This window comes from Mrakia frigida (assembly GCF_051309035.1).
Source record: "Mrakia frigida strain ATCC 22029 unplaced genomic scaffold BDY24scaffold_49, whole genome shotgun sequence".
NCBI classification, from domain to species: Eukaryota; Fungi; Basidiomycota; class Tremellomycetes; order Cystofilobasidiales; family Mrakiaceae; genus Mrakia; species Mrakia frigida.
In genome coordinates this window covers 43,690-66,526 of record NW_027481232.1, presented here as the reverse complement: position 1 = coordinate 66,526, position 22,837 = coordinate 43,690, and the positions used below count along the sequence as shown (strand labels likewise).

The following is a 22,837-nucleotide window of genomic DNA, read 5'->3' as shown; positions in this document are numbered from 1 at the left end:
CGAAGGAGCCTGCGTAAGGGGTAGCGACGAGACTCTCCGACGAGAGAAGACCGAACGGCGACGAGGATCCTCCACCGTATCCGAACGGCGAGAACGCCGAAGGGGAGAGCATGGAAGGCTCTGCGTGCTTGCTCCTCGACGACGACGATCCCTTCTGCTGTTGATCGAGGTTGAGGTTGAAGGCGAACTGGCCGTCTCCGATCGTCGACAGCATATGCTCGAAGTCTGGGAAGGGCGACGACGTGAAAGCTGGAGGACCGGGAGCCTCTCTCCTTGCTGTGATCTCGTCGACGAGAGCTTGGGTTTGGGTGGAAGGTTGGTAGGGAGATTGGAGGTGGGCGGGGATGGGTTCGAGGGAGGAAGGAGGAGGAGGTTGCTGGTTGAAGGAAGGGAGTCCGAGACCTGGTGGAGGCGGTGGAGGAGCTGGGGACGAGACGGGAGGAGAAGGGGTAGGCAGGGTGGTGGTGATGGTGGTAGGAACGGCAGAAGTGGGAGTGGAGGTGGGAGTTGGGCGATTCGTCGTCGAGGAGACGATTCCGATGGAAGCCTTCGCCGACGTCGTGCCTGAAGCTGGCGTTCCAGGTCTTGAGTTCGATCCTACCGACGGTCCCGAAGTCGAGCTCGATGCCGTTGCTGGTGTCGTCTTGGAGGACTTGACCGGCGTGGGCTTTGCAAGGATCGTGACCTGTTGAGGAGTCGAGGAGGAAGGTGCTGGGGAGGAGGTGACGGGTTTGGGTTTGGGTTGGAGTCGAGATGGGACGGGTTGAGGAGTGGAAGGTGCTGGGATGGGAGTTTGAGCCTTGAGTCCAGGAGGAGCAGGAAGGGTAGGGTTGGGAGGAAGAGAAGCGAGACCGGTTCCAGGACGAGAAGCCCAAGAAGCTGTCCGAGGAAGAGCTGAGGCTGTAGGAGAGCGAAACAAGAAACAGCGTCAGTCATGCGCTCGAACGAGAGAAGAGCTGTGGGGAGGGAAAGAGAACGTACCATCAAGAGGGACCTCCTCGACCTTTTTGACGGCAGGTCTCGAGACGATCACTGGCTTCTGAAGATGCTCCGTACCCTTCAACGTGTGTTTCCTGTCGAAAGAGATGATGGTCAGCTACAGCTCCATCGAAGAAGAAAGCGACGAAGAGAACTCACAAGGTCGACAGATCCTCCTTCGTGAAGCAATCCCTCTCGTCTCCCCAGTCGTGCAACCCCAGACAGTTCAAGTTGTCGCACTTGACTCCCCTCAACCAACTCTCACAGTACTTTGCCGTTCCGAAGCTCGCTCGCAGCACCTGTCCAGGCGCCGAGGGCGAAGGGAACCCGTCGAGAGCAGAGATGGCTCTGGCAGCGTCCTCTCGACGAAGGTACGAGATGTAGATTCCGACGTTCGGTGGAGGAGGGCTGGAGGAGCTGGAGGAGGAAGGAGGAGGTGCTGAGGAGGGAGGACGTTTGTGAAGGACGAGCTTGCTGATCTTTCCGTATTGACCGAAGTAGTCGTTCGAACGGAGGGTGGCGAGTTGCTGTGAGAGAGGAGAAAGAGGGAACGGAAGGAGGAGGTTGAAGGAAGGGACGAGTTTAGATTCGGATTTCAGGCACGAAGGAGATGGGGAGGAAAGGGAGAGAGACAGAAAAGAGCAAGGAACTCACCTCGTCTGATCTTCCTTCCTGACCTACACCCATTCCAACGACGTAGACCATGTTCTTGACGACGACTCGGACGTCCTTGAGATGTCGTCGACCGAGAGCTTCGAGCTCCTTGTTGGTTTTGGCCTTGTTCCGTTTGAGAGCTGTGAGACGTTTGATCCTGGGAGAGCGAGAACCGAAAGCGAGGAGGGTGGGGTCAGCTCTTTCGTTCTCTGTCTTAGAAGAGCTCCGAGGGGATGAAGATGGAGAGGAAGGCGAAGATGGAAAGGAGGAGGAGACGAAGGGAGGGAGGAGAGAGAGAGAAAACTCAAAGCTCACTCTTCTGCTCCGACTGGGATGAACTCGATTCCTTCCTCTGTGTACTGCCGACGACAAGCTGGACATCGCTTGTTCAAGTTGGCGAGGATATGATGATGACAGAATCGACAGATCTATAGAAAGAACGAGGGAGGGAAAGTGAGCTCGAGGGAAGGAGAGGAGGAGGAAGGAGAGAAGGAGGAGGAAGGAAGTGAGAACTGACCTGATAACCACAAGGGCAAGGCTTGAAGTTGATGTCTGAGAGATCCATCTCTTCCATGCATAGCGGGCATTCAGGATCTTCCTCCTGTGAAAGCGAAAAGGTGGAGGAGGTCAGCAACGAAGCGGTAGAAGAGGTGGTTGAAGGAAAGAGAAGGAGGAAGGGAGGTTGGATGACCGAGCTCGTTCGACGTCGAGTTCTCGTCCTTCTCCCTCGTTTGGAAGACCAAGATCGATCGGATCGAGGTGGAGGGAGTGGATGGACTACATGCACCCTCTCCCAACTCCTCTTTCGCTGTTGTTGACGAGCAGGAGACGGTCTCTCGACCGTTTTTCTTCCTTCGCTCGCCACCACCTTTCTTTCCTTCTCCTTCTCCTCCCACCTCGCCATCTTGTCTCAGAAAGAAACGACGCATGTACTCACTTCTTCATCACTCCAATACACGTCTTGCAGACCTTTGAGCATGTCGGATTTCTCTCCTCCTCCTCCTCCTGAGTGAGACGAAGGCTGAGAGTGGACGTGGTAAGGAGACGAAGTCGAGCCGACCCTGGAGATGGCTGCCGGAGCCATGGCGTGAAGACGAAGGGGGTGGGGGGTTGGTAGAAGAGAAGAGAAGGGGGTATAGGGGCGGAGGAGGCGAAATCAAGCCAGTCGGGGGAGGGGAGACGAGCGAGAAGGGAGGAGAAGGAGAAGGTGGGAGGTGATGGAAAAGAAGAGAGGCGAGCTCGAGGCGACGAATTTGCCAGCGAGTGACCCACCGTTTTTCTTGTTTCATCTGCGATCTGTACATTTAGCACGGAGATCAGAGGAAGGCAAGATATCTGTCTAATTCAATGAGCGAAAAAAAAATCGACCGTGAAAGAGAGCGAGCTCGGTCGGTCGAGAGGCGCGTCTCGTCGCGTTCGTCCTGTCGCTCCCACCGCTCTTGTCTCTCTTCGTACATATCCCACGCACCTGAAAAGTTCGAGGAACCTCTCTCCCTGGAATAAAATCTTCCTCTCGCACAGACAGGGCTTTCGATCCAGAGCTACCGCCAGAATCTCCTTCGACGGCTTTTTCCTTTCTCTCCACTTGTCCTCTCGAGCACTCCGCGATCAGAAATCGTTAAAAGTTCGTCACATAGGCAGGTATCAAAACGAAAGCACAGGCATATAGCAAACTAGGAACCCTCGATCAACTCATCAACCTCTCACGCGTCCTCTCGTCCTCCCGTTCCTCTCAAACCGTCAGACTCTCAGGAGCAAGCCAGTACTGTCGGAAGCCCAACCCAAGCCGCTCGAGTCAGCTCTTTCGCCTTCACACATCCTTCGGAAAAGGACGGAACGACTCACCTCAGCAATCAGCGCCTCCACAACATCCACGAACCAAAACCCTCCCTTTCCCTTCTCTCCCTCTTCGTCCCTCCCAACCCAAACGAACCTCCCAAAAATCCCCATCCCCTCCCTCACCTTCCCCTTCACCGCTTCCTCGTCCACCCAAACGACGATCCTCTCTCCCTCTCCTTCCTCGAACGCGTCCCTCGGCGCACTCGTCTTCCTCTCCCCTCCTCTGCTCGCTGCTTCCTCCTCCTCAGCGATAATCTCCCCAAACGGCGCCACCACAGGCTCCCACTTCTCTAGCACCAACGCTCCGAGTCTAGGGGTCGTCCTTTCCTCCCTGACGAGTTCGTGGCTCGCCACCGAAGGGCAGGAGGAGGTCGAAGAAGCGGGAGGAACAGACACGATTCGGAAGAGGGAGAGTCGGCTGTGGATCTTGGTGTAGGATTCGAAAGGTTTGGTGAGGTAAGTTCCGCTCGTCGAACCACCTCCTCCGTTGGAAGGAGGGAAGAGAGCCTTCTTGGGATCGATGAGCAAAGCTTGGGAGACTCCCCAGCCTCCGTCGTCGAAGAGCTGGTTGTTGTCGACTCCTCCGGCGGAGGTGGTAGTGGGAGTAGCGGAGAGGGAGGAGGGGTCGTCTGGGAGAGCGGAGAGAGGAGGAGCGAAGGAGAGGGAGTGAAGACGTTCGTTTGGGTCCAGTTCCCAGCCGGATCCGCCTGTGGAGGAGAGTTCGGGTTCGGAATCTTCGAGGAGAGGTTCGGAGGTGGAGGAGAGGAAGATGACGGGTTCGGGTTCGGGTTCGGCTGCTGGTGCGTCGACGGGAAGGGAGTTGGAGGCGAAGGCGGAGGGAGGTTCAACGACGACGAGGGAAGCAGGAGGAGGAGGAGGAGCCGATTGGGTGTCGAGGTTAAGGGTTTCTTGGACTTGGTTGGCGAGAACGGCGTCCTCGTCGTCTTCGGGATCTTCTTCAGGAACGACGGCTTCGGGGGCTGCTGTTGACCATCCGTTGTGTTGTTCTTGGATCAGCTGGGAGGGGAGACGAGAGGAAGACGAAGATCAGAACCGACGCGTCGATTTCGTGCTCGAAGAGTGAAACGACAGAGACTCACTGCTGTTCCCCAGACTCTTGAGCAGAGCTTGTTGAACCCGTCTTCGAGAGCGACGGCGGTGTCTAGGGAAGTGAAAGGTGCGAAGGATCAGGTAAGTGTCCTCGAACGAAGACGAAGAGAAACGAAGAAGAAACTCACCCTTCGTCGCCAGCATGTCTCTCTCCGCCATCTCACACACCTTCACAGCCTTCTCCAACTCCTCGATCCTCTCGGGTAGAACCCCATGAGCGAGGAGGTAGAGAAGGTAGGACTTCGTGACGAGAGGAGCTCCGAGGAGTTGTTTGTCGAGCCTGAGGGTAAAAGAACGAAGAGAGGGCGAAGGTCAGCGTCGAGTCCTCCCACGTCCGTAGATACAGCTTACAGCGAAAAGAGAGGTGACTCACCAAGCCAACCCAGCATCTTTGAACTCGAAACTCAACCAGATCCTAACCGTCCCTTCGATATCAGCGAGGAATCGACACTCTCCTCCCTCCTCGGGACGGATGAACTCTGGTTCGGGATGGGAGATGAAGCCGTCCTCGTCTCTGAGGCGAAAGAAGCAAAATCAAACATCAGTCCTCCACAAACACGATACGAGCAAACAGGTAGTCGTCAAACTCACTCAACAATCTCGTCGTCCGAATCCACCTCCTCAACCTCCTCCTCCTCGACCTTCTTCTCCAGAGGTTTCGAGATCTGAGCGTATTTGATCCAGTGGCACCAGATGTTGTTGTACGTATGACTGAGAGCAAACTTCCTCGAGACTTCCCATTCCTTCGTAGCTCGGTAGACTCGGGTGAGAGGGTGGAGGAGACTGAACGAACGAGGCGAGCGAGACGAGTGAAGGTCAGCTCGTCCGCTCCAACTTACCTCCTTCAACAGAGAGAGAGAGAGAGAGAGAGAGAGCGGAGACTCAACGGATCATAAGCGACTCCACCTCTGGTAGCGATAGGTTCCTGACCTCCGATTCCAAAGAGATCGTCGACTCGAAGGATGCCTTGCTTGGTAGCTTTTCGTCGGTACTTGTCGTGGCGAGAAGGGTCGTGGTCGACTTGAATGTCCACGGTAGGGATTCCGGCACTGTGCAAGGAGACAACGAGCAGATGGGAGGGACAAAGAGAAAGAGTACCAGTCAGCGTGAAGCTTAGAAGAGCAAAGCCAGCTGATGGAAAGAAAAGAGCTCCACCCGTCGACCTCCCTGCTGCTGTAGCCTTTCGGGAACGCTCTCGGTTCGTCTCCTTCGTCAGCGTCCGGTTCTGACTCTGCGTCCTCGAAGGGAGGGAGGAGACCCATGGGTTTGAACTGACAAGGAGAACGGATGAGCTCGTAGAAAGGAAGGGGAACAAGGGGAGATGGGAACGAGAAGAGGTCGAGCTCACATCTTTGAACGAGATCAAACCTCCCAGTTGAGGGATCGGTTGAGGCCAAGGAGGGAACTTGAGAAAAGGTTTATCCTCGACGGAAGAAGGAGAAAGTGTAGCTGGAGGTGCTGAAGGCATTTTTGGAGCAAGTTGTGGTTGGAAGGGAGAAAGAAAATGAGCTCGAAGGAGGAGGAGATTGGAGTCCTCGAACGAGGTCACCTCGAACGCCCATCTCCTCCCTCCCTCCCTTCTTCCTTCCGATGTGGATCTACTCCTTCATCAGCTCTCATCTGTCCAACATCCTCCTTCCTCCACCAGGAGAAGCCACTCCTTACCCTCCTCCTCCTTCAGAAGCGACTCCAGCTCCTTACCGGTTCCCCGTCCTCGACCCTTCCTCGACGGAACACAACCCGCTCTCCTTCCACGAACAGAGACCGGTGGGGACGTTCGTCAAGAAGAAGACGAAAGAGATGGAGAAGCAGGAGATGGAAGAGTTCAACAGGAGACTCAAGGAGAAGAGGAACCCGAAACGACCAGGTTAGTCCTCAATCAACCCTCCTCGACCTTTAGCCCTTTCTTCTTTCCCTTCGTCTCCTCAACCTGTTGCTTCTTTCATATCGATCAGGAGAAGAGCAAATCAACATCCCTATCCCAGCACCCTTCAAAAAAGAAGCAGAACTTCAACCAGACGCTACAGAGAGTGAGCTCGATCCGACCATCTCTCTCATGCTTCGGCCCGACTTGACCCTCCCTCCCTCCTCCCTCCCTCTTCTTCCCTCTACCACAGCTCCTCCGAGAGTCGTCACAGGCTACCTCACAGCCGAAGTCGAAATGCTCTGCTCTGAAAGCGATTGGCAGTTTCAGAATTGTAAGTCCTTTCTCCCTCTCGTCCGAGTCTCACCGAGTTGAGCTCGAGCTCACCACGATCTCTCCTTCCTCCCGTTCGTCCGTTCTTTTGTGTCGTTGATCGCGATCGTACAGGCGTGTTGCAGCCATCCTACTTCATGCCACCCATGTGTATAGATGAGAGGAAGAGGAAGTCGAACTGTAGGCGATTTCACAGGGTGCGTTTCGAACCCCTTTCTGCCTTCCCTCCTTCGCTCGCCTCGACCTGCCTCCTTCCTTCTCGAAGAATCAAGCTCACCTCTCTTCCTTTCTTTCACATACATCCAACACAACCTCACTTTCAACTCAACACCAAATCAACCTCCTCTCCCTCCTCTCTCCGGCCCAAACGCGTCGTCTCCACTCCCGTCGCCAGGCCTACCTCATTTCCATGGGCTACGGTCTCCCCGAACGAACTCGTCAACAGGACACTCTCGCTTCGAGACTCTCGGATCTAGCGTGGCAGGCGAAAGTGAGGGATGGGACGGCGTTGATGAAGGAGAGCACGGAGCCGCCGGAGGGGATGTGAGGAGGGATGAGATGGGACGTGTTTTGTTGGCTTTGAAGCGAGTGAGTTTGAGTTTGTGGTTGAGCTGAGAAGAGCGCGAGATGGAGAGGGTGTGAGTGGCTAAGAAGGAAAGTGTGGGGATCTCACACGATGGGGAGGGTAGGTGAGAGAAGGTCCGACGAGTCCAGAAGACGGACGCGTGCTTTCGAGAAGATTGAGGTGGATTCGACGTTGTCGGTTGATTGGTCAGCGAGAAAAGATTCGGTTGACAAATGGGGATTATTTGTTTGCCTCGTTGAGTCTCGGAACCATAGAGGAAACTCAGTCGCGTCGACGACGGCTGCGTTCGCTCGACGCGTCGATCTCAACTGCTCCTCGACTCGAGTAGACATTGGTCGCTTTCTTGACCCTCTCGCCTCTCCATCTCGATTTTCAGTACAGTTACAACTCAAACCTCACTAAATATCAGCAAAACTTACCCGCCAACTCCTCACGCTCATCTCCGAACCTTCAACTTCAGCCCTCCTCTTCTCCCTCTCTCCCTCCCAACCCTCCCTCCCCTCCTTCCCCAATCATGTCCGCCTCCCACCCTCACCCTCCCCTCCCTTCACTTCCTCTCGAAACCCCTACCTCCATCTCCTCTCCCCTCCTCGGGACCATCTCCGGTTCCCTCCTCACGGACCCATCAACCAACCAACCTCTCGCCAGACGCTACCTCGCCGTCCCTTACGCTAAGACGCCCACGAGGTTCAAACGAGCTGAGCCTCTGGAGGAGAGTTTCAGATATGGAGCTGAGGGAGAGAAGTATGATTCTTGGGGTGGGGTGTGCCCTCAGGTGAGTTTGAGGGAGGGAGGGAAAAGAGAGGGAAGGGAGGAAAGGGAGGGTGAGCTCGAAGCTGACTGCTTTTGCGTCTTGCGTTTTGGGTTGAACAGAGGAAGTACAGTCTTTACAGCTACAAGGATGAGGGCTATTCGTATCCGGCTGATCCTACGCCTAAGTATACTGAGGTCAGTCCCGTTTCTCCTTCCCTGCTCGAGGAAAAGAAGGAAAGGGCAAAGGTCGAACGAATCGTTCGGTTGAGTCGCCGCTGACCTCTCTCTCAATCTCTCGTCGCTGATCTCCAAAACAGGACTGCCTTCAAGTGAATATCTGGACGCCTGTGGAGGACCCGCCGGAGGGGGAGCAGTGGCCTGTTTTGTTCTATATCCGTGAGTAAGTGGGGAAGAGAGAGAGTGGAAGAGAGCTGATCGTTTCGCCCTCGTTCGTCGATGCTTCCAGATGGAGGATGGCTTCAGGTTGGACATAACAACCAAGGAAGACGATATGACTCGACTTATTTGATTGGTTCGGGAGCTTTGAAGGTTCGTTACTTCGCTTTCCGCCAAACTCCTCGACGAGAGCTGATCGCGTCGGTTTCTTTTCTCGACAGTGCGTTGTCGTCGCTCCGGGGTATCGTCTCAATCTCTTCGGCTTCCTCGCCTGCAAAGAGCTAATTGCCGAGGGCGGGAAACAGTCGTTGAACCTCGGTCTGTGGGATCAGAAGCTCGCTCTCGAGTGAGTTTTCGTGTGCGACGCGTCGTTCGTTTCCTCTTTTGACGCGCTCACGTTCTCTTTTTTTTGCGCAGATGGACCCACAAGAACATCCACCACTTCTCGGGAGATTCTTCTCGCCTGACCATCTCAGGTCTCAGCGCTGGTAAGACTTCTCCCACACCTCCGCATCACCCGTCGCGTCCCCTGATCTTTTCCTCGGCTTTTCGTTCATCAGGCGCCCACTCAGCCCACCAACAGCTCAACCACCTCCTCTCAACTTCTTCCTCCGATGCTCCCACCCCCATCGGAATCATCCTCTACTCCAACGCCATCCCCTCAACCCCTCGACCCGTCTCGGAAGGACAGCCTCAGTTCGAAGCTTTGTGCTCAGCGGTCGGCGTCTCCCCTCCTTCCCTCGATGGACTGAGGAAGATCGATGCTGCTACCCTCGTGAAAGCGATGGACGGAATGGAGATGCACACGTTCAGAGTTTGTCAGGATCATGAAGGGGAGGGAGAAGGGTTCGTTTCGAACGAGGCGATGAAGGCTGAAGTTGACGGACGACTGGGAAGGTTTTGTAAGGAGAGGGGGATTAGGGCTATGTGAGTCTTTGTGAAGAGCTTTATCCAATGTGTTGGGTACTGATCTGAGCCTTTGTTTGGGCGGAAACAGGCTGGGAGAAGTAGATCATGAGGTTCGTCCACTTTTCTGTTCTCTCTCGACGCGTCGACCTCCGAGCTAAACCTTTCTTTCTCTTTTGCACAGGAGGGAGTCTTCTCGCAAACCAACCCACCCATCAAGCACTCCCAACTCTACACCGAGCTAAACAACTACTACGTATGTCGTCTCATCCTTCCTCCTCATCCTACCTTCATCTCTTCCCAAAGCTGATCGTCTCGCGAATTTCGTCCCACCCTGGCAGCCCCACCACCTCCTCACCCGCGTCCTCCCTCTCTACAAACATCCTGACTCCACCGACGAGGACCCAACCAAATGGATCGACCTCCACGGGAAAATCACAGCTGATATCCAGGTCTACGCTTCTCAGCGGCTGCTCGTTGATGGGTTGGTAGAGGGAGGAATGGGAGTCGAGGAGGTTTTCAGGTTCGCCTTTCCCCTCCCTTCTCTCGCCTCGCTTTCAATGTTTTTCGCATCCGCTGATGAAAATTGGTTTAACAGGTATCGAATCAACTGGAAACCAAAAGTCTGGGACTGCTACGCTCCTCCTCAGTTCGTTCTGATCTCCTCCTCTCTGCCCTCCCTCGCTCACTGCACCTCCCTCCTTTGTTTTCACAGAATCGGCGTCTCCCACGCCCACGACACCTCCCTCTGGTGGTACTCCTACCTCCTCGCCCTCTCCCCTTCCGACCTAGCCCTCTCCAAAGCATGGCTCGCTCCCGTCCAAGCCTTCATAGACGGACGACCTCTCGAGGAAAGATGGGGAACGAAGGAGATGGACGAGCTGAGGGTGCTCGACTCGAAGGGGGAGATTCTGATTGAGAAGGACGAGAGGAGAAAAGAGATGGAAGGGTTGATTGGGGTGCTGAGGGAGTTGGCTAGGGAGTGAAGGGAGTGAAGAGAGTCGTACGAGTGAAAAGAAAAAAAGAGGATGGGGGATGAAAGATAATGTTTGGTTCTTTTCCCTTTCACATATATAGATCTTGGATGCCTCGGGTCGGTGTAAAAGATCTCATCAGTTTCGGTCCCCGACGCGAAGAAGGATCTCTATTGGCTTCCTGCGAGAGTGGGACGAGATCTAGACAAAAAGGGACGCGGGGGAAGGGCTCATTTAACTTAGCCTCGTTTCAGGACGCGACGCGTTTTCGGGCTTTGTTTCCCGTTGTTCCCTTTCATCGCTCTCGACTTGAAACAGCTGAGAACTTTTTCAAGACGGTTTATCAATCGGACCTCTGTCCATCTGACTCACCCTCTACTTTAGCTTTGGGTAAGCACGCCAGCGAAGGGAGGGAAGAGGGAAGGGAAAAGCTGAAGGAGGGAGGCGCTTCCCCGGACTTCGCCATTCTCAGAAGTTCGCCAGTTTGTTTTGATTGGGTCTTCTCAGAGGTTCTAAATGAGCTGGATTGAAACCCCAACGCGACTTCTCTTCCTCTCTCCCATCAACCATCATCCCCAACTCAACCCAACCCAAACGCTTTCGACTCTCCAACCTCTCTCTCTCCCCAGACAACAACAACACCTCCTCGTCTCAAGCCCAACATGATCATGTCCATCTCCTCCTCCTCGCACGCAGGTCTCCTCTCTGATCTCGAATCGCTCGTACGTCCAACCTTCTTCTATAATCCATACAATCCTTCCCAAACCCCATCCTAACTCTTCTTTCAATCCCTCGCTCGTTTGCTGCTGCCAGTTCCACCCCTCGACCCGTCCCGTCGTCGCTCCGACGTCCATCGTCCCAGCCAGGAAACCCCAAACGCACTTCTCCCTCTCGCCCAACGTCATGTCCCCCAACCTTACTTCTTCTTCCAACAACGTTGCTCGACCGTCGAAACAGCAGCAGGCTCACGCTCAAGAGGAGGTCAAGAAATGAGCTGCAACGGGTGAGTTTGGGTTTTCTCTCTTCCTCTCGTCTATTCCCAACTCTTCTCGTTCTTCTCAACCCTTTCCTAGAGCTCCCCTTTTTAGATGTCCGCCTCTTCCCGAGAGAAACACTAGAGCTGACCTCCCTTTGCTCTGGCTTTACTGTTGAACTTTTCTTCTTCCAGTGTTTCGCTTGAAGCCGCCGTGTCGATGAGCTCGAGCTCGCCTTTCCCTCTTTCCCTTTCGCCTTTTGATGTGTTTTGGTTACGACCTTGATGATTTTCTAGTCCCTTTTCATGTAGTGCTCTTACGATCTTTCCTTTCTTATATCCATAGATTTGCTCCTTCGCTTTGCTTGAGAGAGAAGGAGAGGAGAGGGCTGAATGATGAGGTCGTGCGACTCGCCTCGGCCTTCAAAGCGGGAAAGAAAGAGCGAGAGCGAGCAGGTTTGCTCTTCGAGATCTAATCTTCCTTGATCCCGAAGCCCAAAGAGAGCCGTCCGAACAGGAAAATCTGCCTCTCTCTTTCCTCGACCTGCTTATCTCGTCTCCCTCTCGACCGCAAAGTCTCCCCGCCCTCGCTCGTCCTCCTCGTTTCCCTCCAACTCCAACAATCCATCGACCCTAAACCTCCTTCCCTTCTTCATCTCATCTCAAAACCTCTTTCTCTCAACTTCGTCTACTATCGCCATCGGGACTTCCCTACTCGAACCATGGCTCCTTCAGCGAGCGGAAGCACTGGAACCACCGGCGGACTCTCGCTCTCGACGTTCGCGACTCAGTTCCTCAAGAATCCTATATCAGCAGCAGCAGCGGGGAGGAAGGGAGAGGTTGAGGAAGAAGAGGAGGACGAGCCGGTGAGTTGATCCAGAGTCTGTATGGAAGGAGGGCAGAGAGAGGGAGAGAAGGTGGTGGAGCTGAACGAGCGAGCGAGGAAGGAAGGAAGGAGCTCGCTTCGTACAAAGGATTCTTGGGAGAGGAGAGTAGAGGAGAGAGCGCATGTATGCTGCTGGAAGAGCACGACTAGAAGGGGATGTATAGAAGGGGAGGGAGAAGGGGAGACGACGGAAGGTCAGGGGAGGGTGGGACGATGAGGTCGGACTCGTTTCGTCCTTCCTTCGATCCAGACCTCCTTGTTTCGCTTCGAGACGTGGAAGCAGATGCGAGATCGAACGCATATAGAGACGTTCCAACCAGCACGCTTCAGAAACACCTGTCTCGTTATCTTCGTTACGAACGGAATCGAATCGAGATCTGACCTCTCCTCCTCCCTCTCTCCTCCCTTTCGTTTCCCTCAGATGTTCTACTCCACCCATCAAGCTTCCTCGTCCTCTCGACACCACTCCAAACGCTCCGCTGCTCCCTCCCAACCGGCCTTATCAGGTTCTTCTACGCTCTCCCTTCCTCACATCTTTGGTTCGACGGATTCTCTCGCTCAGCAGCATCCCTCGTCCACATCCGTCGTGTTTGATCGTCACCAAGAGGACGACGAGAGCGACGACGACGACGATGGAATAGGGTTCATGGGGAGAGCAGAGAGCGAAGATAGAGAGAGAAACGGGTTGTTGGCGGCTGCAGCAAGGAGGGGAAGAACAGGTCAGTTTCGCCGAAGGTTGAGCTCGTGAGCTCTCATGAGGGAGAGTCCCTGACCTCTCTCTATATATTCCAGCTTCACCACCACCACCAGCACCACCACGCTCAAACCCTCAACAACAGTCCCCAGCCAACCGAGGCTGGCTAGCTCATCAATCCCTCTATCCTTCCTCTCGCTCCTCCCGCTCAGCATCCACCTCCTCCACGTCCTCGTCCAACTCTGCGTCCTCCTCAACGTCTTCCTCCGCCAACTCGATCCCGAACGAGTACCTCTCGGAATCAGCGGCTTCGTTACCACCACCGGCGCCGAGAGGAATCACGCTGCCTAGGACAGAGAGGGTCAGGGAGAGCAGCGTTTGGGGCATGAGAGGAGAGAGAGGAACAGGGCTTGTGGAAGGAGTCGAGAGGCTGGTTGGGCTAGGTGGGAGGGGTTGGGGTGGGAGAGGAGATTGGAGAAAGTTTAAAGGTGAGCACCAGCTCTTTCGAAGAAGAGAGAAACGACGACGACGAGTAGCGCGTCGAAGCTGACCTTCCCTCCCTCTCTCGCAGACTCTCCCTTCCTAGCTCTCCATCTCTTCTCCCTTCTAGCTCTCCTCATCTTCCTCCCTTTTACGCTCCTCTTCCACCCTTCCCTACCTCCTTCAACGTCACCTTCCCTCCCTTCACCACCTCCAACAGCCTCACCCTTCCGGACCCTCCTCCACACCATCCCTCTCCTCTCTCTCCTCCTCCTCCTCGTCACCGCCATCCCACCGCTGTTCATGCTGGCGTTGAGGAAGGCGGTGAGGGTGGTGATCATCGGCACGGGAGTGGTCGTCGTCAGTGGGCTGATGGGTGGGAGTTGGTGGCTGTTCCTCGGGAGCTTTGAGGAGGTTGGGGAGGGAGAGGTCAGGAATTGGTGGGGTGGAACTGGGTGAGTGAAACGGCTTGTTTATAGTCTCTCGAGGAAGAGAGGACTCCGCTGATTCATCTCGTTGATGTTGCTTCTGCAGGCTGAGGATCATCTCGATCTTCCCTTTCCTCGCTGCGATCCTGTCGGCTCGAGTGATTTGGAGTCGGAGAGCCAAGCTGGCTAGGACGGTTGGAGTTGTAGAGGTCAGTCTTGTTTCCTTACTCGTTTCCTGTTCGTCTCAAACACTTTCGCTGACTTGTCAACCTCGTCGAACCCTTCAGCTCGCCATCGACGTCCTCCTCACCCACCCACCTCTCCTCGTCCTCACTCCCGCGCTCCTCGCCGTCTTCTCGGTAGCAAGCGTTCCGTTCCTCGTCGTCATCATGCGGTTGCTTCTTCTCGGATACTACGAGTCTCCGTGAGTCTCTCTCTTCTCATCGAGGACTCATGAAAGAGGACCACGACGCGACGCGACTGACCACTTTCTCGTCTCGCTTTCTGAAGACCGGAAGGGACCTGGATCTATCACCTCAAGCCCAAAGCTACTCCTCTCATTCTTCTCGTCGTTGGGCTTTGGATCTGGATGTGGGGGGTCTTCCGAGGGATCGGGAGGGTGACGATTGCTGGGGTGGTTGGGGAGTGGTATTTCCATCGGTGAGTCCTCATTTCCATCCCTCCGATCTCAAGTCTCCTCTCGAGGACTGAAGGACTCTTTTGGTTTCTGTTGCTTGTTACAGAGATGACCCTGCTCTCCCCTCAGCAACGACCTCGAACCTCAAGCAAACGGATCCGTTCGGACTGGGCTTCGAGATCGAGACGACTCGGATCGCCTTCAATCGAGCTACGGGACCAAGTTTGGGGAGTATTTGCTTGAGCGCTTTGATCATGGCGGTGCTGAGAGCTGTGAGGGAGGTGGCTTATTCGTTGAAGAAGGTGCGTCTCGTCGTCTCGTTTCGTCGAGTCGACCTTCCTTTCCGTTCTCGAGTCCCAAACTGACCTCTTTTTCCCTCTTCCTTTCCTCTTCAACTGAATGGACCTCGCAGGCAACCTCCCCCTCAACCATCTCCTCCCTCCCCGAGTTCTTCCACCCGCTCAACATCCTCGAACCCATCTTTGGAATCGTCGCTTCCATCCTCGATCAACTCAACGGATACGCGCTGGTCTACGTCGGGATCACGGGGGAAGCGTTCTTCCCTAGTGCGAGAGCTGTGGCAGGGCTGGTTGCGAGGAGGAACAGAGGAAGCGGGAGGAAGTTGTTGGATTGTGAGCTTTGACGTTTGCCTTCGGTTGTTTGGATTTGAACGACGAGACTTTCTCGCTCCGTTTCCTTTTCCTCTCTTTTTCGCACCATGCTGACTCTCGTGCATTCCGACGTATGGTCGCTCATCAGACACCCTCATCAAACTCCTCCTCCGCCTCTTCTCCCTCACCATCTCCCTCCTCACCGCAACCATCGGCTACCTCTTCGCTACTCACGCCCTCCTCGCTCCCTGGCATGCTCCCCTAGCTGGTCTGCTTTGCGGAGGGACGGTTTGGTTCTCGATTCGGTTCTCGATGGACGGGTTGATCAATGCGTGAGTGGATCAAACTCGTTCTCCTCGACGCGTCTTGCGTTTCGACCTCGAGCTGAATCTCCCTCGTTCTTTCTTTTTGATGATTCGGTTGCAGTGCCGACGCTCTCTTCATCTGCTACGCCATCGACGTCGAGAACGGTGGAACGCATTGCACGAAGGCTGGGGAGGCGGTTCGTTCCCTTTCCTCCTCTCTTTCCTTCCTCGTCCCGCTTCCCCATCTCTCTTCCCCGTTCCTCCTTCTTCTCAACATCCTAAACTGACTCTTCCTTCGATTGGTCCGTTCGCTTTTCATCAGTTCGGAGGCATCAAGCCCACTCCACGAGGACCTGATTCAGTTTGAACCTCCTCCCTCGTCTCTTTACTCCCTTCCTCTTCACGAACCATCTTTTCTTCTTAGATTCAGCCTTTTTCTTCTTTCTTCTTCCTTTCGTTTGTTGTCTCGGTCGTAGATCCTTTACGTTGTAGTGTAGTTCTCTCCTCTCTCCCTTCTCCTCGATCTGACTGCCGTGCGTCGACGCGTTTGTCTTTGCTCTTTCTCTTATTTCTGAAAACGATATGATACTTTCAGCTTGTTTTCGCTTTGACTTGAAGACGAGCCTGCTCCTTCGCTGTTTCTCGCCAGGCGGAGACGCCGAGGGAGAAGGTCTCGAGACAAACCGATTGGGGACGTCGACGAGAGCGACGAAGGCCTCGTTCAAAGACTCGATGCTTCCGCTCAAACTCTCGATGCAAGGTGGGAGGTCGTTGAAGATGATGAGATAACAGAGGGGCTCGTGAATAAGAGATAACGAGCAAAGAGTGAGCCCGGTTGAAGAGCGAAAACGAACAAAACGAGCAAGCGAGCGAACGATCCAGAACGATACGGAAACAAAGGTCTATGAGTGAAGAACAGATGCGAAAGAAGAAGATGAGATGTATCTAAGTAGAAAGGAGATCGAAGAATGGGGCCCAAAGAAGAAGAAGAAGAAGAGATGAAACGTGAAAGGGAAAGAAGAGCGAAGGGAGGGACGCGTCTCGAAATCAACGACCGAACATGCGCCGCTCCAACCATCTACAGAACGAAGAGAGTCAGCATAGTCCGAAAGAGAAGGCTGGAAGAAAAGGTCGCTCACCTAGCAGGAATGAACGTAACCGAAGCAGCAGCGAATCCAATGAGGAACGCAATGTCTCCGAGGCCTCCATCGATTCGTCTCGCTGCCCATCCGACCCACCAGTGCTGGGAGATTCCAGCAACGACGCAAGGGATTCCCTGCAGTCACGAAACAATGACGAAAGAGTCAGCGGAGCTACTCGAGAGGTTACAACGAGGAAAAGTAGACTCACGACGACCCAACTGGCCATGGCAGCGTATCCGATGGGGAGCTTCTTCCAGTTATCCCAGTCCTTGAGGTTGTAGGTCCCGTTCAGACCGACGGACATGGGGTTTCTGAAGAGAAGGTTCTCCCAGATGACGGGAGGAAGGTAGAGAGCGGCCCAGTAGCCGATGATGTAGAGGAAGTTGGAAAGAGCGGACTGGTTGAGGAGCGGGGAGTCAGCGCGTGTTTTTCTCGTCTCGAGCGAAAACGAGGGAAGGTCGAGAACTGACCTGCCATGTATACTGAACAGAGAGAGCGAGAGCGACGGGGATGTAGATGAAGCTGATGAGGACGGCGAGGAAGTATCGAGGGACTGGGAGAGATGAAGGAGAAGACGAAGAGGTCAGCGAGACGCGTCGAGGGAAGAGAGAGAAGACGAAGGGGAAGACTCACCTCGAAGCAACCAAGGAACGACGACTTGCAGACTGAGCCCAGCAGAGTAGATGGTAGGTGCCACGTTCGCCGTTACGTTCAACGCGACCAACACCAACAGCAACTTCCCTCCTCCGCTCGTTCCAACGACGGCTCCAATCAACCCTCCAACTCCGTTCTCGACCTGCCCTTGGTGCCAGCTCGGAATCCCTCCCGCCGCAAGCTGAACAGCAGCTCCAAGGACCTGAAGCAGGACCAGAGGGGTCAAGAGTCCAAAGTAGGTGCAGAAGAAGAGAGGGAGAGGTTTGGTGTCCGGAGGCATGTAGGTTGTGAAGTCGGACGCGAACGCTGACCAGGTTGCAGCGAATCCGATGAGGGTTCCTCCAAAACCGAGGACTCCTCCGACGGTGGTGAGAGGTTCGAAGATGTTGTCTGGGGAGGAGATGGCGGAGGAGAGGTTGGGAGCGGCGATTCCGAGGATGGCGAGGAAGATGATGATGGAGATTGGGAGGAGGGAGATCGAGTAGATGTGGAGAGCTCGGAGACCGAGGAAGGAGGGCTAGAGTCGAAAGTAAAGATGTAAGAGACGGTCAGTAGACTTGAGAGGGAGAGAAGGAGAGGAGGGTAGGACACGAACGAAGATCCCGATCAATCCGACGAGAACGATTCCTAGACTCCATCCGAAGTCACTGCCACTTGATAGACTGAGGGTTTGACCTCCGAGGATGGCGTTGAGGGAAAGGAATCCGATGGCGGTGAGAGCGTTGAAGAGAGCTGGGACGAGAACGGGCCAGTAACTGTTTAAGCAACAAACAAAGGAAAAAACGAACAGAAGCCAAATGGAGGCGTCAGATCGAGCTTCAAAGGAGAGAGGAAAATTCCGGAAAGACGAACCCGAAAGAGTATCGAGACATGACCATCTGCCTCAGTCCAAGCTTGGGACCGAAGGTCGAGCTGAAGAAGCAAAGAAGAAAGGAAAAAAAGAAGGAGGTGAGCTTGACCGCCAAAGCTGAAGGAGGAGAGCGCCCACTTCCATGCTCTTTCGTTGCTTCGTCCTGCACCCCACCTTCCTGCTAGACTGCCTAGAACGAGACGACTAACTCACAAATAGGCCACGGGGATGACGGCCAAGATGTTGAATCCTACGATCGTTCCTACGCTAGCACCGAAAGGGAGGTTGAAGAGCTCGGGACCGAGGTTTCCAGCGGAAAAGGTGAGGATGTTGGTGTTGGCTGCCGCCCACAAAGTCGCTTGAGGAAGATAAGACCATCGAGTAAGGGTAGATCGGTCCTGTGAGAAGCAGATCGAAAAGAAAATCAGCACGCAGAAGGGCGGAGGGAGGGGAAGGTCAAGGAAGGAAGGAGGGAGGAGGAGAGGAAGCGAAAATCGAAGCTGACCTCCACCCTGACAGGTTGAATCCCTCTCGCCTCGCACCCGTTCCTGATCAGGAAAGCCATAGCAGTTCCAATGAACCCCCACTTGCCCTCCCAACCCTCAGCGAGCTTCTGAGGTGCGAATTTCCCATCTCGATCGGCGTCGTAGTCGTCTGGAACCTCGTCTTCCTCCTCGATGTCGAGCTCGTTCGAATGCTTCGAGACGGTTTGACGACGTTCTGCTAGGTTGGATTCAACGTCGATGCCCAGATGCTGGGGATAAGGGGGTGGTGAGACGGGTGCCAGCATGGCTGGGAGGAAGAAAAGCGAAGGAAAAGTAGAAAGAGGGACGGTGGAGGATGGGAGGAAAGAAGGAAGGGCAGGGCTGAAAAGAGAAAGAGGGCAAGTCCGAAATCGAGAGAGGTCTGACTCGGTCGCTTTCCCAGAAGGAACGCCGAGAAAAACAAGGAGAAAATTTCCGACGGCCCTCTGAAGGAAGATGTGTGGTTCTTTTACGCGTCCCCTACTGCAAAATTGCGTGCAAGCGCGGGAGAGAACGACCGACGGAAGTCCGCGATCCAAAACTGGTCGCGTTTCCATTTCGACCACCCCCTTAACCTCTTGGTTCGACAAGGATCAATGATGGAGCTCGAGATAACGTATATTCTACTACTCCCTACGAGTGATCCTTCCCTCCAGGCGATACCAGCCCTCCTCCGTTCTCGAGCTCAAGCAGCGTCTCGACCCAGACTCGACGCGTCCTCCGTCAGCTCTACCGTCAACGAGGACTGATCCAGAGTGTCGAGAACGAGGGTGGGGATTGTAAAAGTGATTTCCTGTGAGAGAAGCAAAAGCAGAAGTAGATCAGCCCAACTGCTCCCCAAGCACTGAATCCCACGCGGCAACCTAACTCACCTTCTCTTCCCTTCACACCCAAATCTCCCCCAAACCCTCTATCTACCCGAAGATATCATCCATCTCATCCCTCCTGACCTTCTTCTTCATTTTCTTCACCACCACTGGCGCCGATGACGACCCAACCTTCTTCTTTCCCTCGGTCGACGCGTCCAGCTTCCGAATCTTCTCCTTCGTCGACTTCGTGGGAAGAACGACAGGAGGAGGATCGATCTTTGGACGTTTGGCGAGAAAGGGAGAGTTGATGGAGGTGGGTGTGGGTCGTTTGAGGGATTTGGGTTGGGCAGGAAGGGGTGGAGGAGGAGGGGGCGATTTTGGTGCGACGACGACGACGGGTTTGGGTTTGGGAGGAGGAGGCGATGGCTCTGGTTCCGAGTCTGAGTCTGAATCGGCGTAGGTTATGGGTTCGTCTTGGAGGTGTGAGGGCGGAAGAGTTGGTTTCGAAGCGAGGGAGGAGGGTTGACGAGGGATGATGGTTCCGACGGTGTTGAGGGAGGAGGGAGGAGGCCGACGTTGAATGACTTCGCCGTGTTCTGGAGGGTTGACCTCGGGAACGAGGGTTGGAGGAGGAGTAGCTGTATTAGGAGCTGGGGTAGGGGTTCGTGATACTGGGAAGGAGGTAGAGGCGACGACTCGATTGGAGGGAGGTGCTGAAGATCGCGTCGTCGAGACGTCCTCCTCCTCCTGCTCCTGCATCTTCGCTCCTCCGTCCAGTTCCCTCCAAGGACGCTTTCCAGGAAACTCTCTCGACCATATCCCTCGTAGATGGTCGTACAATCCTGCCGAGAGTCCCCATAGACGAGCAGTCATTCCCAGAAGGACGGTGACGAGGGGGAGAAAGTGGGTGAGGAGGACGAGCTGGTTGAGAGAGACGTGAAGTTTTGGCAAAGAGAGGTGGAACTGAAGAGAGGAAGCAGCATTCAGGAGTCAGCTCTGGGCTTGCTGCTACAGGTCGGAAGAATGCGAAAGAGCTCACCTTCTCGAGCAAAGTTCCGAGCTTCCTGAGCTCGACTTCCCTTCCTCCCTTGACTTTCTTGCCCTTCTTCCCCTCGATAGATGTCCCCGGTTCCTTCCCTTTCGCTTCCCATATGACCCAGCCAGCTTGAACCTTATCCCCTAGACGTTTCACCTCGTCCACTCTCCTCCAGAAGAGGGACAGACGGTGCTGGGACTGATTCTTGTAGTGGATTCGAGCGAGGAGTAGAAGCTCCGTCGAGAGGTGCGAGGAGAGGGAAACGAGAGCTCGAGGAGGAAGAGGAGCTGGGAGATTGGAAGGTGGACGGGTGGCCATAAGTAGGAGCAAGAAGAGGAAACCGGTCTGGTTGAGGTTGTGGTCGTTAGCGGCTGAGAGGGAGGGAGGGGAGGAAAGGAAAAGGTGAGCTCAACTCAAAACTCGAAAGGCTCCTCCGAACCGTCACTCTCTCTGCTCTCCCTCCCTCCCTCCCTCCCTTTCTCACAGCAAAATCAACATGTCTTCTTCCGCCGGATGGAAACGAGCTCCCAAGCCCAAGAACATCGAGCAGTTCAACAAGCACCCTTACAACTCTTCGCTCGCCAACGGTCCCGCCTCCTCTCAAAGTGGTCCTTCCTCCAAACTCGCAGCTTCCCGAGGACTCATGGCCAGAGGTCTCAACCCCGTCCTCGGATTCATGGTCATCGGAACCCTCGCTTGGTGCTCGTTCCAGATGCTTACCGAGTCGAGAGCTGGTAAGGAGAAGGAGAGAGGTATCGCCAGCGTTCAGAACCCCATGCGTGAGTTGACGTCCTCCTCCTTCCTTCGATCCGATCGTTCTTCAAGGCTGACCCTCGTATCGCTGTAGTCTACGATCCAAACATGGCTATCGACAAGGACTACTACCCTGGAAAGGGAAGGAGGCTGGTGGAGTAGGCGATCAGCTGGAAAGGGGAGGGAGGAGGGAGGGAGGAGAAGCGAGAAAGACGAGCTCGCGTTGGTTCGTTCCCTTCTTCCTTCTCTTCGAGCTCACTTTCGGAGTAGCTCTGTTGACGGTTTGGCTGATATACATTCTGCTTTACAGTACACTTACCATCATCATCCTACCATCAAAATCGACCCCGATCTTCGACGACGACAAGCCAACGCTTCGTTCGTCTCCGTTCCGACCTTCCAATCCCTCCCCTCCCCTTCACCATCTCCCTCGCTCGTTTAGCGTCGCTCAACTCCTTCTTCACATCAGTCCTCTCTCTCCTCTACCCCTGTATACATTTGTAATGGTATGATCTCTCGAACAACTCTCAGCTTCCGGTCGCAAAAGATGCTCCTTCGACCTCGGTCTCGCCGCCGAGGAGTCGAGCTCACCCTCGCTTCCCTTCTTCGACCTTCTGGTTCAGCAATAGAACCGACCACCCTGAGAGGAAAGGACACCTCGTACAACGGAAGCTGCTGCATTCCTCTCATACAGATAGTACCCGTCAGCAAGCTCACGTCCCTCAGCCTTCGCTCGATTCATGAACCCGGCTCGACTTCACTCCCAACTCCCACCTCGCACTCCCTCCTCCAACCAAGTGGCCCTTTCTTCACCATTACTCCCCTCTTACGCGTCTTTATTGGAGGACCGGATCTGATTCGAGCAGGAGTCAGCCTGGAACGAGTCGAGCGGCCGGTCGACGTCGGCTTCACTCCTCCCTCCGTCTCTTCGCCATCGACCCTCACCCTTTGAGAGTCCTATGCGTTACCGAAAATCCGGCTATAGCGGAGCAGCTCGCTTGGATATTGGGAGCTGGAAGAGAGGAGATGGTCAGTCCTTTCCTTCTTTTAAGGCGAGAAGAGCGATGAAGGAAGAGTGGCCGATTAAAGGGAAACTTCGACTTGGAGAGCTCAATCTTGCCCTTCTTTGGTCCTTTCTTTCCTTCTCAGTCCTCGTCTGACTAGAAGTCTCTCCCGCCAGCCTATACGTTCGACCACTCCCTCTCTGATGGATCCCTCACGTCCTTCTTCAACGTCTCGTCCGTCGTCGGTCCCTTGGTTCAGCACGACTTCGATCCCGACGCGGTCAAGGACGATGCTTCTCCCGTAAGCTTGTTTGAAGCTCAAATACTTTAGAGTGTCGAGAAGGTCAGCTCCAGCCCTCAATCTCGTTCGAGCGAGCTGTTGGCCGGACGTGCTGATCGTTTCTTTGTTCGTCGCACTTTCTTCGACAGGGCTCCGAGCTTATCGTCGAGAACCTGGAGGAGGAAGCGAAGAAGCACGATCCTCTTCTCATCTGAACGGAATGCGATCGTAGAGGAGATAATCTCGAAGAGGAGATTGCCAGGTTCTGCGTCGAGGCGAACCCCCAGATCTCTTCTCGTCCCGCCTTCACGTTTCCCAGATGATCCCTGAACGAGAGCTTGAGGCTGAGAGGGAAGCTTTAGTGGAAGTGGGAGAGAG

The 22,837-nt window shown here is 54.7% G+C and overlaps 9 protein-coding genes across 9 annotated transcripts; 4 read left to right on the top strand and 5 right to left on the bottom strand.

Moving 5' to 3' along the window:
• Positions 1–1,148: 1,148 nt before the first annotated feature.
• Positions 1,149–2,248, bottom strand: MOT2 (CCR4-NOT core ubiquitin-protein ligase subunit MOT2; the record flags this gene model as incomplete). Its single annotated transcript, XM_076637162.1, has 4 exons — positions 1,149–1,505; positions 1,633–1,789; positions 1,948–2,060; positions 2,150–2,248. Coding segments are annotated over 4 exons (726 nt in total), but the record flags the coding sequence as incomplete, so codon positions are not given.
• Positions 2,249–3,240: 992 nt separating this feature from the next.
• On the bottom strand, positions 3,241–6,456 carry BDY24DRAFT_226154 (uncharacterized protein). Its single transcript, XM_076636593.1, has 9 exons — positions 5,930–6,456; positions 5,737–5,852; positions 5,469–5,630; positions 5,173–5,364; positions 4,955–5,095; positions 4,710–4,861; positions 4,572–4,633; positions 3,478–4,488; positions 3,241–3,397 (listed from the first exon to the last, which is right to left on the bottom strand). Exons 1-9 carry the CDS (start codon positions 6,047–6,049, stop codon positions 3,365–3,367), a joined length of 1,989 nt encoding a protein of 662 aa, XP_076492370.1. The 5' UTR covers positions 6,050–6,456; the 3' UTR covers positions 3,241–3,364.
• A 131-nt stretch (positions 6,457–6,587) lies between these two features.
• Positions 6,588–7,418, top strand: BDY24DRAFT_404015 (uncharacterized protein; the record flags this gene model as incomplete). The annotated part of the gene is made up of 1 exon (XM_076642448.1): positions 6,588–7,418. A coding segment is annotated over exon 1 (454 nt), but the record flags the coding sequence as incomplete, so codon positions are not given.
• On the top strand, positions 7,419–10,534 carry BDY24DRAFT_404011 (Alpha/Beta hydrolase protein). The gene is made up of 11 exons (XM_076642447.1): positions 7,419–8,139; positions 8,238–8,312; positions 8,435–8,513; positions 8,584–8,666; positions 8,735–8,859; positions 8,931–9,001; positions 9,074–9,440; positions 9,511–9,532; positions 9,604–9,675; positions 9,761–9,942; positions 10,018–10,534. Exons 1-11 carry the CDS (start codon positions 7,879–7,881, stop codon positions 10,403–10,405), a joined length of 1,725 nt encoding a protein of 574 aa, XP_076492368.1. The 5' UTR covers positions 7,419–7,878; the 3' UTR covers positions 10,406–10,534.
• Positions 10,535–12,008: 1,474 nt separating this feature from the next.
• On the bottom strand, positions 12,009–12,910 carry BDY24DRAFT_226167 (uncharacterized protein). Its single transcript, XM_076636594.1, has one exon. The coding sequence runs from the start codon at positions 12,689–12,691 to the stop codon at positions 12,176–12,178; it is 516 nt and encodes a 171-aa protein (XP_076492367.1). The 5' UTR covers positions 12,692–12,910; the 3' UTR covers positions 12,009–12,175.
• Positions 12,911–13,166: 256 nt separating this feature from the next.
• On the top strand, positions 13,167–16,022 carry BDY24DRAFT_226083 (choline transporter-like family protein). The gene is made up of 9 exons (XM_076636592.1): positions 13,167–13,434; positions 13,518–13,881; positions 13,961–14,063; positions 14,142–14,278; positions 14,365–14,514; positions 14,598–14,793; positions 14,904–15,123; positions 15,251–15,434; positions 15,529–16,022. The coding sequence occupies exons 1-9, from the start codon at positions 13,332–13,334 to the stop codon at positions 15,692–15,694; spliced, it is 1,623 nt and encodes a 540-aa protein (XP_076492366.1). The 5' UTR covers positions 13,167–13,331; the 3' UTR covers positions 15,695–16,022.
• A 520-nt stretch (positions 16,023–16,542) lies between these two features.
• Positions 16,543–18,618, bottom strand: BDY24DRAFT_345532 (permease for cytosine/purines, uracil, thiamine, allantoin-domain-containing protein; the record flags this gene model as incomplete). The annotated part of the gene is made up of 8 exons (XM_076637600.1): positions 16,543–16,683; positions 16,758–16,946; positions 17,020–17,102; positions 17,183–17,720; positions 17,799–17,958; positions 18,056–18,115; positions 18,267–18,451; positions 18,559–18,618. 8 exons carry the CDS (start codon positions 18,616–18,618, stop codon positions 16,543–16,545), a joined length of 1,416 nt encoding a protein of 471 aa, XP_076492365.1.
• Positions 18,619–19,262: 644 nt separating this feature from the next.
• Positions 19,263–20,740, bottom strand: BDY24DRAFT_419090 (uncharacterized protein; the record flags this gene model as incomplete). Its single annotated transcript, XM_076643933.1, has 3 exons — positions 19,263–19,370; positions 19,549–20,349; positions 20,426–20,740. The coding sequence occupies 3 exons, from the start codon at positions 20,738–20,740 to the stop codon at positions 19,263–19,265; spliced, it is 1,224 nt and encodes a 407-aa protein (XP_076492364.1).
• Positions 20,741–20,918: 178 nt separating this feature from the next.
• BDY24DRAFT_419089 (uncharacterized protein) lies at positions 20,919–22,674 on the top strand (the record flags this gene model as incomplete). Its single annotated transcript, XM_076643932.1, has 6 exons — positions 20,919–21,201; positions 21,270–21,328; positions 21,486–21,553; positions 22,042–22,204; positions 22,340–22,480; positions 22,609–22,674. 6 exons carry the CDS (start codon positions 20,919–20,921, stop codon positions 22,672–22,674), a joined length of 780 nt encoding a protein of 259 aa, XP_076492363.1.
• Positions 22,675–22,837: the final 163 nt, after the last annotated feature.

Coding starts and splice junctions, on each gene's coding strand:
- BDY24DRAFT_226154 (XM_076636593.1), bottom strand. CDS start 6,049: ATGCCTTCAGCACCTCCAGCTACACTTTCTCCTTCTTCCGTCGAGGAT. Junction 5,096..5,172: donor TCGGACGACGAGATTGTTGA/GTGAGTTTGACG, acceptor CTTTCGCCTCAG/AGACGAGGACGGCTTCATCT. Junction 4,862..4,954: donor AAAGATGCTGGGTTGGCTTG/GTGAGTCACCTC, acceptor TTTTACCCTCAG/GCTCGACAAACAACTCCTCG.
- BDY24DRAFT_404011 (XM_076642447.1), top strand. CDS start 7,879: ATGTCCGCCTCCCACCCTCACCCTCCCCTCCCTTCACTTCCTCTCGAA. Junction 8,514..8,583: donor GCCTGTTTTGTTCTATATCC/GTGAGTAAGTGG, acceptor CGATGCTTCCAG/ATGGAGGATGGCTTCAGGTT. Junction 9,441..9,510: donor GAGAGGGGGATTAGGGCTAT/GTGAGTCTTTGT, acceptor GGGCGGAAACAG/GCTGGGAGAAGTAGATCATG.
- BDY24DRAFT_226167 (XM_076636594.1), bottom strand. CDS start 12,691: ATGGGTGGAGTAGAACATCTGAGGGAAACGAAAGGGAGGAGAGAGGGA.
- BDY24DRAFT_226083 (XM_076636592.1), top strand. CDS start 13,332: ATGAGAGGAGAGAGAGGAACAGGGCTTGTGGAAGGAGTCGAGAGGCTG. Junction 13,435..13,517: donor AGATTGGAGAAAGTTTAAAG/GTGAGCACCAGC, acceptor CCTCTCTCGCAG/ACTCTCCCTTCCTAGCTCTC. Junction 15,435..15,528: donor ATGGACGGGTTGATCAATGC/GTGAGTGGATCA, acceptor ATTCGGTTGCAG/TGCCGACGCTCTCTTCATCT.